The sequence below is a fragment of the Oenanthe melanoleuca genome, chromosome 2, assembly GCF_029582105.1.
Source record: "Oenanthe melanoleuca isolate GR-GAL-2019-014 chromosome 2, OMel1.0, whole genome shotgun sequence".
In the NCBI taxonomy this organism is placed as follows: domain Eukaryota; kingdom Metazoa; phylum Chordata; class Aves; order Passeriformes; family Muscicapidae; genus Oenanthe; species Oenanthe melanoleuca.
The window spans coordinates 58679368-58699291 of NC_079335.1; the positions used below are offsets into that span (position 1 = coordinate 58679368).

A 19924-nucleotide genomic window follows, 5' to 3' on the forward strand; every position below is an offset into this window, starting at 1 on the left:
CCATAAAATGTACCTTTATTTAATCTGAAGACAGTATCATTGTAATTTCAAGGAGTATAGTCTGCATAGTTCTGTAGTAGCTCATGGATAGATTTCTGGGTAAGTGTGAAAATTTGTGATTGTTTTTATTATTTGGCTAGGAGATTTGATAATGTAATTCGTGTCATCATTGCATGAAGAAGTGATTTTTTTCTCCTTCTTTAGGATATACAAGTAGTAACATTTTAAAAATCTGTGCTGTGCTCTGAAAACCTTTTCTCCCAAGAACCATGCACCAAGCAAGCCAAAATTGCTGTCTTGTGTGTACAAATCCTCACCTCACACACACTAAGGTGAAGTTATATGGATCAAAGAAAATTGAAAAGAAGTAGAATATCTCTGCTCTGCAGGCCTAAGGAGAAGAAAAATATAAGATCTTTATGTCTTATATCTGGTTTTCCATACACACAGGAGGTCATCTGAAAGCTAACAGCTTGTAGAGACTGTTTGTTTTCTCTTCAGAGCCATCGGTTGCCTTTGGTAAAATAAACTCAGAAACAAAATTTGGAAGTGCATTGTGCCCAGAGCCCATATAGGATCAGGATTTCAAAGCACCTCTGGCTGGCCAACACATGCACTTGTCACTGGTCTGGTGCAATGAAGATGACCTTATGAAGATCACACCGTGACAGTTTTTCTTTTGGCTGCTGAACACATCGGAAAGGTTTCCTCTGGCCAGCTCCCTTCTGCCAGTGATGCAAATAATGGCACTTCCACAGGCAACTCAAAGCTACATTTTGTCTTCATTTCCATCTGAAATATGAGTTGCACACTAGCCAGTCATTTACTACTCATTTTCCTTTATTGATGTGTAAGAGTTGAAGCACAAAGTGATGCTCAAACATAGTTAAAGTGAGGCAAGAGCTGCCATCATGACCACGACTACAGCAGTACCACAACCACAGAAATCAAGGTTTTATTCATCCTTGAGCCAGCATACAGTAGAAAGTATCCCTAAAGTGGAACTCTGTTGTAGTTAAAGAAATGCATTGATTTGTCTGTATGGGTACTAACAGGGACAAAAGCTGTCCTTAGCAAACAGCAACAGATCAGTAAAGTCTTTCTTGCTAATTTGCATTCAAGGGCTTTTCCCCATGCCATGTCTTGGAAATAATTTGGTCAAAATGGTCTTTCCTGCATGCTTGTTAATATTTTTTCTCACTGAATTATTACTAGCAAAATGAACATTACAAAGCACTGCTGTACACAGCAAGAGGAAAGCCAAGGCACTCAATTTATTTGTAAAATGGTAAAGGACAATTGATAGTGTGGATAAGTATTTTTACATGCATTGATTAATTCATAAACTGCAGTATATCTCATCTCATCTTTCAACAACAGCTGATGTCTCCATTTTCCTCTGGAAACTCCTGCAGGTTCCATTATAAGGAACATAAATAATATGTTTTAATGAGATATGGATTGATTATGTTGAGAAAGCTGACATTTTCATCCATCATTCTAAATGTTGTTTAATGATGGATTACCAGCCTGCAATCTCTGATATGAGATTAAATAAAACAGCAGGCTGTTTCAGCAGACTAGTCCAAGGAGATGACAATAAATCTGCTCTATTATCGTATCAACAATCTGGTTTTCACTAATAATGATATTATTATTTCATTTAGACTTGTTCAGGCATCATAGATTATTTTATTTCAGTCAGTCAATGGGAGCAAGTGCAGTATTTTATTCTCAGAGTTGCAAAGAACCAAGCTTTGAGAAAGTACAGCACATGCAGCTCAGCAGGCTTCAAGCAGACAGAGGAAAGCTACCAACCCCCTTTCAAACCAAAAATACATTGTGAAAGAACATTTTGTTTTCAACTTAGTTAACTAATCTGAAAAGCCTCAACCAAAGGATACTGTCTGAGAAGTTGATCCATTGAAAACAGACTTACTGGATCCTCTGTGATTTGTGCTTCACCTGTGTGGTTCTGTTGTATATTTATAATTAAGATCATTCAGACTATCTTTTGGCCAGAAAAATTAGACTGCAAATAGCTGCAACAAAAAGAATCCCTCTTTTATTCCTGGGTTCATGCTCATAAAGCAGAAAGCATGCAAAGTTTATTAACAGAAGCCTAACACAGAGAGGTTGCTTTGTCAGCCAGTCCTAATAAACTCCCCCTCCTAGCAATCTAATAAAAACCATTACATTTCACTCAGTGCCCTTGTTCTCTTCAGAATGTTTTGTAATGGCACATAACACTACAATGTGGAGCATGTCCAGTGCCCTGCAAAGCCACACAGCCATGGGGGAACTTTTAATAGCTGAGTATATTTCAGTCTTCTATCCCAGACTGCAGACCTGTGGAGCAAGTGGTCTGTGGAAAACACATCACACACATGAATGATCCCTGTTGCTTTACCAGTTACCTTTCTGCAAAACAGGGAAATATTAAAATACTGGTTCTTCCACTCTCTAAACACCAGAAAAGTGACAGCCTTGCAGTGCTAAGTCATAATCTGTTCCTTGCAGAAGGGAATTTTTCCAACTCTGCTCCAAAACCTACTTCCCAGGTTTTCATGGACCTGACTCTTTCCCTCTGTTTATCCCCAGATGTCAGTAAAAAAGGATTTTCCTCAAAAGCAAAAACACAAGACCACTTATACTGTAGTTGTGGAAACTCTGTACTGAACTTGCAGGAGTTAGATGAAGAAGAGAGATGTGAGTAGCATAGAATTTATTTCCTCCTTGGTATTACCACTAGAAGCCAGTGAAGAAGTGAAAGCTGCTGAAATTTAATAGAATTTTTGCTCCAGTAAAATTTTTTCTCCCTGGTTCTTTCCTGGCTCCTGGCCCATCAGATAAGCTTTGATATGATAGACCAAAACAAGGACACAGGACAGTCCATAATGGCGTCATCATGAAAGGATAACCACAAGCTTCCCTGCAGTGCTGGACTAATTTAGCTTTTTAAGGCAATATGAGGGTGATTCTCATTACTAGTCAAAAAGGCAACGAGAAATTTCATCTCTTCAGTATACAACTGTTCTGCCTTGTCTTTTTACTTCCCCTCTGATTCCCACCTTACCATTTTTTTTAACAGTAGGCTGTATGACTTTTCCTGAAGATAGTCAAATCTCCCTTGGTGAAAGATCTGTAAAGAGAGAATATTCATCTCTGAACTGCAACTCTGAAATTTTCTGACTGCATTTAAAATATCTTTCATGCTCTGTTGTTCCTCAGTTTCTATGATTTCCATGTTTAGGCCACAGTTAGGGAGGTTGAAGTCTGCTTATTTGATGTAAAAATAATTGTTCTAATAATAACACAGAAAAATATCAATGATAATGTTGTATATTTTTTGATGTTGACTGAGATAGGTTGGTTTTGAAAAGGAAGTGAGTGTAGAGAGAGGAAGCCTGGCTATCTGCCCTTAGCAAGGCAGCCCCATTTCTCATGATTTGCAGCCTTCCTGTTGGCACCCTGGGCTGATTTACAGAGCCAGTGGGGGAAGGTGATTGTCCTCCAATGCTTTGCATGCTTGTGAGTTCCTAATTTTACTGACTGGAAAAGCACCAGATATAGCCTCAGATTCCTCTGCAGGAAAAAATACTCACTTGGATACTCAAAGCTAGAGCTTTTTGGACCATCTGTGCCAGCATGCAAAGGGCTCTTTGGTGCAGTGCAGGCTGATGGAGATAAGCCCTCTTCTCGTCCTGCCAGGAGGCACCTCCCACCATCCTAGTAAAAGCAGGGGAAAGGATAAAAGTAGCAAATGCCCCTCTTTGCTTTCTCTGCACAGCAGTAGCTGGTCCAGTGCCCTTGGCTTTGTCACAAGCAGACTTTCCTCCTCCCTTGAACAAACAGGATGCAGCCAGTCCCAGGCAAACACAAAGGCATCAGAGCAAACAGCTCCCGACTGAGAACCCCAGCAGCAGCTCCTGCTGCCCATTCACTGCCTGTGAACCCCAGAAATGCTACAAAACCGAGAAAGCAGATTACTGCAGAGTGCAAAGACTAAGACAATATTTTCCTGCTGAGCCAATTCTTGTCTTTCATAACACTGATGAGCTAATAGGTTTAACACTGATGAACTAATAGGCTGAGTGATGTAAGCTATCCTACCATGGAAGCTTTAAACCACAGCCTACTAGATCAATGTTTATGCATCTCCAGCTCCTTTCCACAGCAGCTGCACTCAGCTGGGCAGACAAAGCCCTGTGGAACTGCTATCAACCAGGACAACTCACTGCCAGACACCCAGGGCTGGTCAGGAGACCTGGCAAGCACCATCAACATCCAATGGTCCCTCTGCCACCCACTTGGTGCTGGTGGCAGGGAAGCCCTGACTCGAGGCATAGCACTACTGGGAGGTTTTTCCCATTGCAGGGGCCTGGTGCAGCCCTCTGGGCACCCTGAACCCTGCTCTGCCCTGCTCATGTGCCCTGTTCACAAGGCAGACATCTGCTTGCAAGTGTGGAACGTGCACAAGTTTGGTTACCAAACCTTGGTGAGACAGTGTTGTGCTTTTGCAGAAAAACCCTTCTCCCCCACCTTGCATGTTAAATGAAAAAAAATTCTGACCTGTTTCAGTCCAAGGAAGTGTCTGCCAACACTGAAAAGGATGATTGCATTCACCTCCAGGGCATCCAAGACAGATTTCTTTCTGATTTTTCAATAGCTGGGAGAATTTTTGAAAGCCACAAGAAAGTGAGTTCCCTTTCTAGGACATATTTGTCTAGCCTTCCCAGCTGCACTTGCATGCAGTATCTGCTTCCAAGTCCAGATAAAGCTTCTGCCTTAACAAATGATTTCTGAATAGGTTTTCATTAGCTCCTCTGTCCCACCAGTAACAGCATCAGGGAGTATTATAGTGCAAAATGTTATAATGGCATGGTGTAATCCTTCCTTTTCATTTTTCATGTAAGTGTTATCACTGTAGAAACAGTATAACTTCCATTTCCACTGTTGTAATTAAGCAGTGTTTCAGCTCACTGTGCTTCCTGCTTAAGCCTCCTACTTTCTCAAATGTCAGTGTTACAATTAAGACTTCTCAGTCACTGGGAGTCTCTTCCTCTGAGCTGATGTTACACAACAAGCTTTGCCTCCAAGAAATAAAAATCTATGCATCTTCATTAATAAATATTTATTACACTCTTAGTGAACAAAAACCTGGGAAATTTACCCGCTACTTCGCCCCTTTTTCATTTTAAATCCATCTATTTATTATTTAACTCTCTATATGTTTAACACTTTTTTATTTAATTCTAGGCATATCTCTTCTCTCTTAGTAGATTCAAACTCTTTTGGTGTAGGAGTGTTTACAACTGGCTGGATTCTCAGAAGAAATTTCTTCTCTTGATAACTGGATCAAAGAATTAATAATATAATGCCTCCATTTGTACATGATTTCCACATGTATACAAGGTTAATGTTGATTATTAATTTTTTAATCTCACATTCGCATTTGTATAAATCCTTTGGGCTGTATAGATGCCCTACTATTATGCTACTGAATCAAGAAAATAAATCAAATTACAAATTGCAGGCCAATAAATGTTTTGTTTGGTTTAACTTTGCTGTTTCCTACCCCTTTAAGTTTTAGTTGCTGTATTCAGCAGATATTTTACCTTTTACATCACTGATTAAATTAAGAGGCAAATTAATTTAAAGGCTCTGACTGCTCTTGATTGTCAGCAATTTGGATGCTTATTAAGTGGTTTAAAGTACATTTAATTAAAGATGTATTGCTTCACATCCAGTCATCAGTGAAACATTTAGTGTTTATGTCTTCTTATAAAGTATTACCACTCCTGTAGTTCAAGAATGCTTTCAAAGGATGTATGCATAATTTCCTCACTCTAAAAGAATGATAACCACTAATTGAACTGAGTCTTCCTCTTACCTACCGTTTATAATTATAAAAATTAATTGACCCATACAAATGTTATGTCTTTGCTTGCTCTTAAGTCCCCCCTCACTATCTATTTCAAAGGTTAAGAAAGGCTGCTGATCAAAGGAGGAATCAGTCAATGCTAGAAATGGACCTGGAGTTTAGGCATCAAGATAGATCACATACTACTCTGAATGCTTTTTTTTAAACAGCTTTTTCCCCCAATTAAAAAACCTATTCCAGGCAACATGAGTCAGCCTTTTTCATGTCTTCCAAAATCCTCCAGAAGGTGCAGCCACATAAACAAAAGCAGCCATAATACAGAAGGCCACATAATCTGGTCTTACTTGGAGATGAAACATGAGTTTATTGTACTATTTACACTGTTAGAAAAGTCAAACTGCCTTCACCTTCCCCACAAATCCTTTGGCTGGAACTACCAGGGAGGGGGAGGAGGTGTAAGCCCTGCAAACAAATCCCATGACATTTCTTCAAAGGCTCTTGGTAAGGAACAAGATCATCATGGAGCAAGTCATAGTGTATGATCTGTGCCAACCCCATTTCAGCCCAGAAGGAAAAGCCTGGCAATCGGAAAACCCTGGCAGTTGCACCTATTTTTCACTTTCTTGTAGAACTATTTATTTGGTAATAGAAAGAGGAGACTATGGGCTCAACATGAGTTTAAAATCATACCAGTGATTTCTCCCTCTTTGCTTTTGCAGCTGAGTCATTATAAAATAATGGGATATGTTGAAAGCAAAGCAAAGATTGGACATCCTTCCCAGAACAGGCTGTTCTCTTTCACCTTTAATAAAAGGAATTTGCTGTTTAAAGAAGTGAAAGCAGAACAGGGCACTTCTGCAGCTGGTATCTGTAGAGAAGAATCAACATCCTGAGGTTTATTTGCTTGTTTAGTAAGGTCACCTGGGCCTCCTGCTGAATGAAAGGAAAACCACACCTACCCCAGGCCTCCCTGCTCCTGCAACAAGGAAGAGCTGGTTACCTTGCCCAGGAGAGGTTTAGACAGGCCATCAGGATGGATATCTTTACTGAGAGAGTGGTCAAACACTTTGGCTGTAAATTAGTGTCAGAATGTGATAATGGGTAAGGTTGGAAGTGAACACCAGCAGTCATTTAGCCCAATCTCCTGGCTCCAGCACAGTCAGTCCACTGGAGCACATTAGTAAGGAGTGTCCAGAAGGCTTTGGAATATCCCCAGTGAGGGAAACTCCACCCCCTCTCCCGGCAGCCTGATCCATGCTCAACCACCCGCACAGTAAAGAAGTTCTCCTTCATGTTCCAGCTGAACTTCCTTCCTCGCATGTTTCCAAAACAAATTAAGTTCCACAAATCAAGTCTGGTTTGCCCATGAGAGTAATTGGGAATTGTCTTTATCTCAACCCAGGAGCTTTCTTGTTTCTTTTTTTTTCTGATTTACTCCTCCCACCTCACAGGGGAAGGGGACTGAGACAGTGGCTGGGTGGCAGCCTGGCTACCAGGTGGAACCAAGCCACCACAGTAGTGCAGCAAAGTACAGCTGTTTGTAAGCTTTGGGCTCAAGACCAAAGACAAACAACAACAAAAAGTAAAAAAATTTAGGCTGTCAAACTCCATTCACATCACATCACTGACAGGTTATCTGTCCTTCTTCTCCATGCCTGTGCACTGAACTTCACATCAGAAAGGTAGTAGGCTTTCCCTTTTAAAGCAGCATTAAATCAGCACTGCACCTCTATAAATCAACAGCTTCTATGAGACTGATTACCCAGTTCTTAGAGTAGGAAGGCCTAGCTGATCTTCTGTCAAGTCAGCAAGGCCCTGAGCTGCTCAGGCTTTGCCTAGCACTTTAGGAGCTTCTAAAGCTTCTAGGAGCTCACTGAAACACAGCAATCTTAATCTGCACCTCATATCCAGGGTAATAAACACAAAGAAAAGTGTACCCCATCCCAAGTGAGCAACTACCATGCATATGCCTATATCCTATTTTTCTTGCCAAATAGAAGGCATATTGTTCCTAAATTTGTTCAATAGTAGTTCAATTTCTACTTAAGAAATTCTAATTTTGTGAGAATCTAGTCATTCTTTCCTCAGCTCCTTTATTGTCTTGCTTGAAAGGGTGTGTACACTCAACACAAATTTCAGAAGCTAAAAGAGAACGAACACCCTATGAAACACAAGGTTGTAAAGGATGATGGGAATGGTAATAAAATAAACAAGGAAGGCACAATAAAAGTAGTTTTAAAATACAAAAAAGAAGCCTTTATTATGAGATCACAGTACATGCCAAAATAAAAGTGTCTTTTAAATCACTGAATATGTTTAGGAATTGTATTTACAGGTTTGTCCTGCCATTTAAAACTAGAATTTGTTTAGTTTTGCAGATATTTTTAAAAACAAATATTATAAAATGTGGTTCAAGGAAAGATGCATATAAAAGGAAAAGGGAAACCTGGCTTGAAATTAAACCATTCCTGCAGAAGCCAAGAACAAAGAATGTATTAGGGTTGAAAACTTAAATATGCCCTACCTTAAACTGAGAGGGTAAAATCTTATAAAAACAAGAATAACTAACCTAAAAACTATTGATGCGAGTCTTTTTTTCTTTTTCATAATACAACATCAAAATTGCACAGAATGCCCCAGTGATCACTAGGAAATCTGCCACATTCCAGTTTTTCCAAACCAATCAAGTCCATGCTTCGTGGAATGAAATGTCCCCCTTCGGACGCAGGCCGAAAGTAAATCCGGTCAAACCGCATCTTGCACTTGTAGGCTGCATTCAGGTTGGTGTTGGACTGCGTGTCCCAAGTGTAGCGGCAGTGCTGGGGTTTACCCAAAAACTCCCAGACATCCTTAATGCTGTCAGGCAGACTACCAAGTTTAGTAACCTGAAGGCAGAAGGAGGAAAAAAATTCCACAAGATGGTGAATTCACAATTTGTACCTTCAAAAAATAGAACTGAGTTGTCAGAGCATGGGATTTTTTTCCGCAAAACATAAGTTGTTAAAGAATCAAAGATCTTGGAGATGTTTCTAAACTATGGTATTTGTCCTGATACTCTAAAGCATGACCATTTCCTGTAGCACTTTGTAAATCCAAAGCATGTTCCAAAATAAATGTTCAGCTCTGAAATGTTGATGCATAGGGGCCAACACCATGTTTCCTTAAACCAATGTCGTTCTAGTTCACTGCAATGGAACTTAATGATAGGCAGAGGTGAAACTCTGACCTTCTAGTAATAATGTACAGATTTCCCTTTTAGTACTAGAAGCCAAAAACTACTTCTAATTTTGAATGTCTTGATTACCAGGGATTAATATCTATTTCTCCAGAGCACCCTCTTCCTTCATGGATTCTACAAACTCTGAGAATTGGAGAGTTGAACAAGTAAAGACCAGGTTCTCAAAATGAGAAGTTTTTGAAGTAAAAACTTCCATCAAATCTGCCTGCCTCTGCTCAGATACAAATATTGTTATTAAAGCATTTAGTTATTAGGAAGGTATAAATTAAATAAAATAAAATAATATAAATTAACTCAGCCATAACAATGCTTACTCCTACTTAGTCACAGTCCCACATTTTCAGAATAAGTGTTGAATATCTCTGTTCTGCCTAAGCAGGTTATTTCTCATAAAGACAGCTGAAAAACCTGAGAAAGTTTTGTCAAAATACCTTCTCTAAACAACAAAGTTGCTTATTTCTATTTACCTCGCTGTCTCTGAGGTTTGTATCCCCTCCAAATATAACAGTGGTTGTCTCAGACTCCTTCTTCATTTCGTTTAACACTATCTGCAGCTGCTTTATACGTTCCTTGGAGTGATCTTTAGTGCTCTCCAGATGAGAGGTCATAAGGCAAAGTTCAATACCAGATATGCTCACCTATATGTGAAACAAAGAGGCAGTGTTACTATCCACATCATGATCAAAGATTACATTTAATCACAAAGCAAATGAATGAATAACAGAGCTCTGGTTAATGTTAGTTTTACATTGAAGAAAAGGGGCTCACAGAAGGATAACAGACTTTTAGTTTTGTTTTCAGAGGTTATGAGGCCCAAAAACAAAGAATGGTATGTAACATGCATAAAAGATTTGCCAGTTTCAAATGCAATTGGGTTTATATGCTTGGAGGAGTTTTTCTGCCCTTTGAGACTGTCATAGAGAAAAAGCCAGTTCAGCCTTTCCTGGGATTTTTTGTTTGGAAGGCAGAAGTACAGCTGCTTAGTACATCCTGACTCACTCACATGCACAACCAAAAGGTTCCTCTTCATGGCAGTTGTTGGAAAAGGTATTATCTCATGTTTCAGTAGCTTCACTCTCGATTTCTTTAACATTACAGCAGTGAAATAGTCATCTACGTTACCTAGAGAGGACCAAGCAAAGAAATGCTTGAGGACATCTGCTGTGCCATAGCAGAACTGTATAAAGCAGTTAAGGTTCTGAAAGAGACCTTTTCACCACAGCCTGTGAGAATATGTTGATTTTTAAGTCATTAGTAAAAAGTTGCATAATAACGATCTGAATTTTTCAGATTTTTAAAATGTAAATATTTAAAGAATTACTTATCTATGGCACTTTATGACTATCCTTGCCACCAATCTTTCAAAATGCAGAAAAGAAATACAAAGGAAAACACCAGAACAGCAAGCTTTTCACAGGCATTATTTGCATCAAGATGTGCTTCCTTCTTCCCTTTACTCTTTATATTCTTTAAAATGGTTGGAGGTCTTGGCAAGAGAGAGAATAAATCCAAACTTTATTTTCTGTTTTTTGTCTTTAGCACCTGAGGGTTTTTTCTTACCTGGAATAATAGTATAATTGCCTGCTTTCATCTGGAGAAGAGAGAGATATGGTGGGATGACCTCCTGTAAAAACACAACATCCGGACTGTATCTGAAATCAGCAAGGCAAGAAAAGTTTCAATTAATTACTGAGAAGTAGCACTGCAACCCTGAGGCCAAATGGAACAAAGTCAGGGATTTCATGTGCACCTTGCCTCAATTTCCTACATTTTGTAAGAATCTGTTCTTTAAAAAAGAAAAAACTATCTGCATTGTATTTAGTAGCACATAGACACCATTATTAAAAGGGAGGAAACAACTGTTCTTATGAACATGAAATAATAAAATGCATAACTGCCTTATACCATGACCTTGAAGGTTTTGTATACTACGTACATGAGGAATTCAACTCAAGCAGCTGCAAAGTAGCTTTGGGACATCTTCTGCAGGAGATTCTCATGTACAGGATGCAATTATGTACTATGTTCGTGATGCAATATTGCAACTTGAACAATATTGCACATTATTACACTTTTAAAGTAGCCATCTCAAAATATTTAACCTCTGGAATGCTGTATAGGCTCACACCTCTAACAGTCAGTATAACAACTCTCAGCTATTTAGGATTTTTAGGGTGACTGATCTGCTGCATCTAACATTAAGATAACTGGGACATGAAGATTTGTATATACCTAAATCAAGAAGCTTTTTTTATTTTTCTGTTGAATCCAGGTACATGACAATACAAAGAGGAGGCTGTACTCACAATGCCAGGTATGTACAGACTCCTCTAGCTCGATCTTTCAGATTTCCTAGATCCAGCCCATCAATGTTCCAGGTGATCAGTGAGAAGTTGCTGTCATCTTCTTTTTGCGGCAAGTTTTCACTATTGACGCCGGCATTACTTGTAGTTGCATCTGCAGTGAGGTCAATGCTAAAGAGAGAGTGTATTTGTTTGTTAACATGCATAATACCAATCTATCTGTGACTGCCTCACTTATCTTCTAAAGCATGCATTGATCTCAACATCATTTAGAAGCGCAGTAACTCAAACACACAGTCCCCAGTCACACACAGCTGTGGCGCATTGGTGAATTAAGTGGTTTTTCCTCCTCCTTACAAAGGCAAGATAACATTACATATGCTGATGTAAGTTAATCAGACAGTAACCAATGTAATCCAAAACACTTGAGTAATTCAGCTCTTCCCCCATGATCCCACTCTATCCCTGAGTCCTTCAGGAACAGGCTGCTTCCGAGTGGATTAACCACGGGGTCACAAGTCCTGCCAGCAAACCTGTTCCAACATGGGCTCCTCTGTGCATGTGCCCATAGGTCCTGCCAGGAGCCTGCTCCAACGTGGGCTTTCCATGGGATCAGCCTTCTTCAGGCACCCATCTGCTGCAGTGTAGAGTCTGCCCCAGGCTAGAGGTGGATTTGTTCCATTGTGCTCCTCCACGGGCTTGCAGGGGCACAGCTGCCTCACCATGCTCTGCACGTGGGCTGCAGGGGAATCTCTGCTCCTGCATCTGGAGCACCTCCTGCCCCTCCTTCTTCACTGACCCTTGGCATCTGCAGGGCTGTTTTCAGTTCTCTCTTCCGCTGCAGATGCTGTTGTGCAGCATTTTAACCTTCAGTACATTATCCCAGGGCACTACCACACTGTTTCACAGCGGGTCTGCCTTGAATCCAGCTCACCTTGGCTCTGTTGGACACAGAGGAAGCTTCTGGCAGCTCCTCACAGGAGCCACTCCAGTAGCCACCTGTTACCAAAACCTTGACATGAAAACCTGGTCAAATTAATGGACTTTTCAGCTTCCTATGCTCAGCCAGGTGCGTAAGGAACTCAGAAGAAACATGACCAAGCGAGCTGACCTGAACTGGCAAAAGGAATATTCCATTCCATAGGTCTTCATGTTCAATGAATGAACTTGGAGGGAATTGGAGGAGCCAACTGCTGCTTAGAGATGAGCTGGGCATCAGTCAGTGGGTGGTGAGCAATTGTACTGTGTGTCATTTATCCTTCTTGGCTTCCATTCCTCTCTCTCTTTTTGTTATCTCCATTTCCATTGCAATTAATATTATTATCATTAATTTTATTTATACTCTAAAACTGCTTTTACCTCAACCCATGGGTTTTATCTTTTTTTTCAATTCTTTTTCCCACCCCACTGAGAGGTTGGTGACATGTGAGGGTGTCCAAGTGAGTGGGTGCATGCTACTTAGTTGGTATCTGGGGATCTGGAAAGTTCAATTCCACATGCAGATCAATACACTCAGTACATTGTCCAGGTATGCTGTGAGATGGTGCATGTAAGACACAGATCTTGCATCTTAACTTTCACAGGTACATTTAACAAGGTGTGTGTGTGTGTGTGTGTACATGCCGATTTTATTTATAATAATAAAAAAATGCATACATCGGGTATTATACAAATATGCCTAATTTACACATACACAAATGTGTGTACGGTAAAATCTGCATATGTATTGCTGCAGAACACACAGCAACGAGACGGAAATGTGCCAATGCCTTATCCAAAAGGCTCACAATCCACCACTCCAGAGGATCCACAGAGGGAAAATGCAGCCCAAAAGCCTGAGAGCCTCTCCAAAGGAGAGAAACGTCGGGAAAGGGTGGGCTGCAGAAAAGGAAGGGGAACCCGCTGCCTCGCTACTCCAGGTGCGATGCCCGGCGGGAGGGGAGCGCTGCTGCCCAAGCCACGCCTCGGCCCGGCCATGGCTCCCGCCGGGTGTGGGAGCCCCAGCGTGTGGGAACCTGCCCCCCTACCCGAGGAAGGGAACCTGCCCCCCTACCCGCCGAGGGGAACCTCCCCGGACCCGTCCCCCGTCCCCGTCACCTACCAGCCGCCGGTGTCGGCGCAGGCCGGGGCCGGCCCGCCCGGCGCTGCCTCGGCGTCCCGCGGCGGGTCGAAGTAGGCGTTCAGCGCCCTCTGAAACACAGGGGCGGCTGGCAGGGAGGGGCCGCCGCCGGGCAGCCCCGCGGCCCCGCCGGCCCCGGCCGTACCTCCATGTGCCAGTCGCTGCTGGCCAAGAAGCGGCGCGCCACGGCCGCGTCGCTGCTGGTGATGGCGGCGAACTCGGAGCACAGCACCTTCCTCCGCTTGGCGACGTGCAGCGCCTCCTCATCCTCACCCTCACCCTCACCCTCACCCTCACCCTCACCCTCCCGCGGGTGCTCGGCGGGCGGCGGGCTCGGCGCTGCCCCGGCCGGCTCCTCCATGGCTGCGGCGGAAGGCGGCGGCAGGCACCGCCCGCCCGGGTTGCCGTTCCGGGGCGCGGCGGGCGGCGTTCAGCGGGGCTGCGGCATGGGGTTCACCGTGGAGAGCCTGAGGGAGGCCATGAAGTACATGCTGGAGTCGCAGGGCTTCGACCGGGTGCTCCGCAAGGTACGGGCCCTCGGAGGGCAGGGCCCGCCGGCACAGCGGTCTGTGGGGCGTCCTGCGCCCTCCGGAACGCGGAGGGGTCGGTCCGCGGGGATGCAGAGCGCCGAGCCTGCGGCACGGCCCCAGCCCGGCGGGGCCGGTGCTTCCCCGCGTTCCAGCCCTCGGCACCCTTTCTACACCGGGTACACAGTTGTTGTAACAGTAGTAACTCAACTGTTGTCCATAACTCTCGTTAAATACTCCTGCAGCTCCTGAAGGTGCCTGCACTGAATAACCTTCAGGAGTCATTCAGCAGGTCGCGTCCTTTCCTTCGCAGTACGTGCGAAGCCACTAACTTCTAGGACCGTAAAATAAACTCTTCCCTGTTTAAAATGAGAAAGATACCTCGTTATGACATCTCGCACCTGAGCCTGAAGTCAGACTGAAAGCACAGTGTGCGCCCCAGTGCTCTCTGAATTTCTACTCTAGCCTTGCACTGTGCCTTCCCTGCACCTTCTGGTGTACAGAAATGTAATTCACTGGTACTGCTGCACGGTCGTACTGCATTATGCTCCAAAAAAAGTTAAAGCTACTGTTCATTTACACTTTAAATTGTGTAGTATGCGGTAGCATAGCTGCTGTGTAGGAAAGTTCTTGTGAAGCAGTTTCAGTGTTCTCATTAAATTTTCCCTTTAATTTTTGTTTGGTTGTGTAACTGTGACATGGAGTGATGGCGTAAATATATCTAAGAAAATCAACCATGTAAAAATTCATATCCTTTGCATTGTGGAGGAGAAAATGTTATAATGGAAGCAGTGCGTTCGTTGACAGCTCTGTGATCTGATACATTTAATAGAAATCAACTGTTCGCAAAGTAATTCTTACAGTCACGTTTTCCCAAGACTTGTTGGTGAGTATAAAGTTATTTAAAAATGTATAAAGCTTAAAGATGTAGAGTCCATAGTCACCACTCCACTGTGATAACTGTACACTCCTTTTAAATCCTGGTAAGTGGTGAGCAAATATTAGCATTTCAGCTTGTAAAGGTAGCTGGCTGGAAGTGAGCCTGGACTCTCTGGAGGTACCTGGAATCTCTTACCATGAGTAAATGACTCAAGGTTTTTCTTATTCCAGACATTTTAGTCTGAAACCTTTCACCTCCAGCCCCAGACATAGTTTCTGGATTGACTCCAGTGTGGTATCTACCCAGGTTTAATGCTGTGTGTTTGAAGCCTGGAAGCTGGAGCAGTGTGCTGTTCCCGAGGCAGACGCGTGGGAGGACAAGCACAGCGGGGCTGGGACAAGCACAGACCAGCGGCTCTAGCTGAGTAGGTCCTGGAAGTGTTCGAGTACTGAACTATTTTTGTCAAGGAGAGCAGGCATGTAGTGCCAGATCAGAGCAATGACAAATGGGACCAGATGCTTTCCTCACCGTGCTGGTGGGTTGGAGCACCAGTCCCTGACAGAGTGGAAGCCATCTGCTCCCAGGGTTGAGCATCAGTAAAGTTCTCCTCAGGAATTCTGTCAGAAGCTTAGGCCTCCAGTGCAGTGTAGCATGCCTGATTTAGGACTTGGGTTTTTTTCATTGATACAGATGCTGTTTCTATGTCAGGACATTGCCTCAGTAATTTCCACTCTGTTTAATACCAGTTTTTCCATTAGAAGACTGTAGTACATCATCATTGATCTTAGTATCATTTGTCTGCAAAATTTGGATAAACTTCGGTTTATCTGAAAGGGTGAACTCAGCTCTGTATTATAAATAAGGAACAATGAAACTTGAAATATTTCAACCTTAATACCTTTTAAGATCAAAAAAAGTTTTAAATCAACTCAGCTGGTAACAGAATGGAAACATTCAAGTTTAAAAAAGCCTTTGTAAAAATCCTGAAATTTAGTAGGAATAAATATAATAAATATGTCCACATTTCACTTTTAATAGTCTAAAAGCACTTCAAAGTCCTGGTTATGCATGTAATCATATGTGAATCTTAGCCCAGTCTTGCATCTGCACTCAGATTTTGAATATAGTGCTGCTGACTGAAGAAATTTAACTAGAAATTTTAAAATACTGAATTGCAGTAACTTCTTGGTCTCAAAATTCCAGCTTTTGTATTGGTTATGGGGGGAAGCATGGTATCATAGGTGAGCTGTAATTCTGGATTTACCACCTGTGGAGTGGAATGAAACTGTATATGCAGATAATGATGCTGTAACACTGTGATACAGCCTTGGATACTTCCACTCATGAATATGAATTTACAGTCAGGGAGGCTAATCTGATTAGTATTTCCAATGCTCATTTCAAAATACTGATTTTTATTGAGGTTGTTCTAATATAATAAATAATTACTTGTGGTCTCCTTTCCATTTTGTGAACTAACAAATATGCCTTCACAACTATGGTACACACAGATACTTAGAGCAGTTTTGTGCTCCCTCTAATACAGTCTTTCACTTACAGATTAAAGCAAAAGGAAAACTGAAGACAGTTTGCTCCTAAGGAATTCCTGACAGCATAGCACGTATTGAAGTTCTGTTAAACTGTCAGTTTAAATATTTGTCTGCAGTAGAAGTACAGATTATTCTAAGGCAACAGTCTTCTGCTCAAAATTTATGGAAATACCTAATGGGACAGTTGAATTACTGCATTTTCCATCTTTTAATTTCTCTCATGAGTCCAGAGTCAGAAAAATTTACTTTCAGTTTTATTGAGGGCAATATTTGGTGTTGGTACTACTGTCACTAAGCTTTTTATTCCTTTTTTGCTTATACAGATGAAACTTCAATCTGCAGCTCCTGGAAAAGTTGTTTGTGAAATGAAAGTAGAGGAGGAGCATACAAACAGAGGTGGCACGTTACATGGAGGTTTGACAGCCACTCTTGTGGACGTGGTGTCAACAGCAGCCTTGCTGTACACAGAGAGAGCAATGCCTGGGGTCAGTGTGGACATGAACATCACGTAGGTATCATCCACTGTGGTTACCAAAACATGCTAACTTCTCTTCCCCTACTGACTCCATTGTACATCTTCTCTGTGCTGTGGCACTCACTAAAAATGGGTGTTCTCTTTGGTTTCAGAAGTTCTGTTTTGATAAATTAAAGGGGTTGCATGTGTGTTTTTGGAGACTGCCATTTGGTTTCAAATTTTGAGTTGGACCTCCTTAGGATTTTCTTACATGTGTTTACAAGACAGTGCCCATTCTCTCAGAGAATATGAAGGGATGTTGATATATGGTTGATTTTACTGTTAAAAAATTGGTTTGATTTCACTTTTTGCTTGTGCAGGTATGTTAATGTCTCCTCAAAACCCAAGCTCTAGGGTAAGCAGCTGTCTATACACTTTTTTAGTATTATTCTATAAACCAGAGAAAATACTAAAGGAGGAAAGAGTTTACCTCTGTTGTGTGCTCATATAGAGGGTAAATTACAGATTGAATCAGAATTTCTCAGTGGAAGAACCCTTTGCTCTAGGTAATTTTAAGGTAGTTTTACACTGAAAATAGTTCTTCCTGTAATTAATATTCAAAGCACGGTGTCTTTAAAAAACAGTTGCTCTGAAACTTTCTTTTTTGTAGCTTGTCAGCTTTGCTTCATTACTTATAATTATGACCAATTGGAACTAAAGTAATCCTACTTGGAATAATTAACACAGAGCATTAAAAATCTTAGAAAAGTAACCCTGCATCAGAACTGCCTAAAAAAAAAAAAAGAACAACTTTAAAAGTGTGTGGGGAGTGGTCTGCATCTTTACCAGGTTCCTACCTTTCTCTCCCAGCACCTTCTGATTTCTCCACTGGGCAGATGGGATTAAAGAGCTATTTAAGCTTCATGCTACCACTGTGATGACTAGGATCTTACTGGAAATTAAAACCTAAACTACTTCTGTCATTATGGGTTTTTTCCTGAAGTAGTATAACAAGAGGCCAACATCTGAATTATTGACACTAACAGTTATGTCCACCCAATTACATAAGGGCTGAAATCTGAAGAAAGTGCTTTCTCTGGAGGTGATCCAAAATTACCTTTAAGCAATGTTACATGAAGCAATATTAATAGCATTTTTAACTTGGACTACTGCATTCATAGAACAAGTGAGATTGGGTATCAAATATTGTTACAAGAACTTTTTTCCTTTTTGGGAAGGAGCTTTTTAAAAAGTTGTCATGAGGAAGCTATTTCAGTAATGGAAAGAACAGAGAGAAACAGAGAATTTTTTTTGGTAACCACAAGAGGATCAGCAGCAGCTTCTGGAAATGAGACAAGGCTGAAATCCTGTCCTTGTCAAGCAATGGAGCTGGTGCTACACCAGAGTTAGGTGTGACTGACATTCTTGTGACATGGTGTTGTGTATAAAAATGGACTGGTTGATGAAATTTATCTCAGCAAGATTAACATCCAGCAATTCTTCTTTTTCCTCTCCAGCTCTAACATGTGAATAGTGTTCCCTTACCTCAGATCATTGTTGGATCTTGTTCCTCCTAATGCTTTCCAGGGGAATTCTTTGTGCAGAAATTTCTTCCTATTCCCCAAAGAGTGTGTTTTAAAACCACACCCTCCTGCCCATGTAAATAAAAACAAAGAGTTGTCTAATGAATGGAAGCAACATTTGAGGGCTGCCCAGATTTCCATGACTTTCCTCTAACCAGAGCATGGGAAGAGTTAACCTATGCTTACAGTTCCATACAGAAATGACCTTCTGGAGCCTTAGCAACAGTGACATTTTGCAGCTAAAGCAGCCAGACTAGTTTAGTGAGGCTGTAGGAAACCAGCAGTGGTTGGAATAGAACTTGGAGCTGAACTTCTAACTGAAGTCTTAGATACCTCCTTGTTTCTGTTCTAAAATGGACTTTTCCTCAGAACCAAGCCAATGGGTTTCTTTGTAGCCTCCATTTTCTCAGAGAACTCTTATACTTACCACTTCCAGTAGATAGAGAAGCTAAAATCCATTAAGTGGGGGTTTGCAAATAGGCAGGCAGACAGAGATGTGTCTTTATTACCCACTTCTGCTATTCCCTTCATAGTAATGTAAAATGCAGGAATATGCTTGGATTTATCCTCTATACAGTCTCTTACCTGTTCCTTTTTTTCTTCCTTGAAGATATACTTCTGCTGCTAAGATTGGAGAAGAGATACTGATTACAGCTCAGATTTTGAAGCAAGGAAAAAATCTCGCATTTGCCACCGTGGATTTAACAAATAAGGCTACAGGAAAGTTAATTGCACAAGGCAGACATACAAAGTTCATAGGCAATTAATATGAAAAAGTACTTTAAATATTAATGTTGGACCTCAGAATCCTGTATAGAATTATTTTCATAAGATGATGCTTATGCAGTATCATCTGCACAAAGTTGTGATAGTCTCTATCGAGTGAATTTGTCTCACTTCTATAAAAAAGGAACAGACTTTTTAATTACCACCAGAATGCTACAAACCTGGGTTTGAGATGAACAACAAGAGTGTGACAGCCTAGGGAGGCACCTGTCTTTTTTTGGTCAAGATAGCAGAAGGGAAGAGCCTTTGGACCAGCCATATGGTTAACCAGCAGGACGGCATTTTAAGAGACCTGCTTTCTCTACCTGTGGTGTCATGTGACAAAGCAACCCTTCTTCAGGCCTGTCACAGTCAAACACACACCACTAGAAGTGCTTACAAGCTACTTGTTCCCCAAGATGGTAGTACAGAGTTCCTATAACATCATCCAGAACTGGTTTGAAAGTGTAAAGGAGGCTAATGTAAAATGTAATTTACTGATGCTGTAACGAATCAATAAGTATTCAATAAAGCTTTCTGAAACTACCTTTTTAAAGATTGTTTTGTAGTTTTGTAGCCTCTTTGCACTAATTAAAAGCTAGCCAGCATGGAGTGGTTGAG

The 19924-nt window shown here is 41.5% G+C and overlaps 2 protein-coding genes across 2 annotated transcripts; one reads left to right on the plus strand and one right to left on the minus strand.

Annotated features, from left to right (window-relative positions):
• Positions 1-8487: 8487 nt before the first annotated feature.
• On the minus strand, positions 8488-12577 carry TDP2 (tyrosyl-DNA phosphodiesterase 2). The gene is made up of 6 exons (XM_056482806.1): positions 12537-12577; positions 11429-11596; positions 10683-10774; positions 10126-10244; positions 9590-9760; positions 8488-8769 (listed from the first exon to the last, which is right to left on the minus strand). The coding sequence occupies exons 1-6, from the start codon at positions 12575-12577 to the stop codon at positions 8488-8490; spliced, it is 873 nt and encodes a 290-aa protein (XP_056338781.1).
• A 1032-nt stretch (positions 12578-13609) lies between these two features.
• Positions 13610-19850, plus strand: ACOT13 (acyl-CoA thioesterase 13). The gene is made up of 3 exons (XM_056484680.1): positions 13610-14071; positions 16825-17009; positions 19149-19850. Exons 1-3 carry the CDS (start codon positions 13694-13696, stop codon positions 19303-19305), a joined length of 720 nt encoding a protein of 239 aa, XP_056340655.1. The 5' UTR covers positions 13610-13693; the 3' UTR covers positions 19306-19850.
• Positions 19851-19924: the final 74 nt, after the last annotated feature.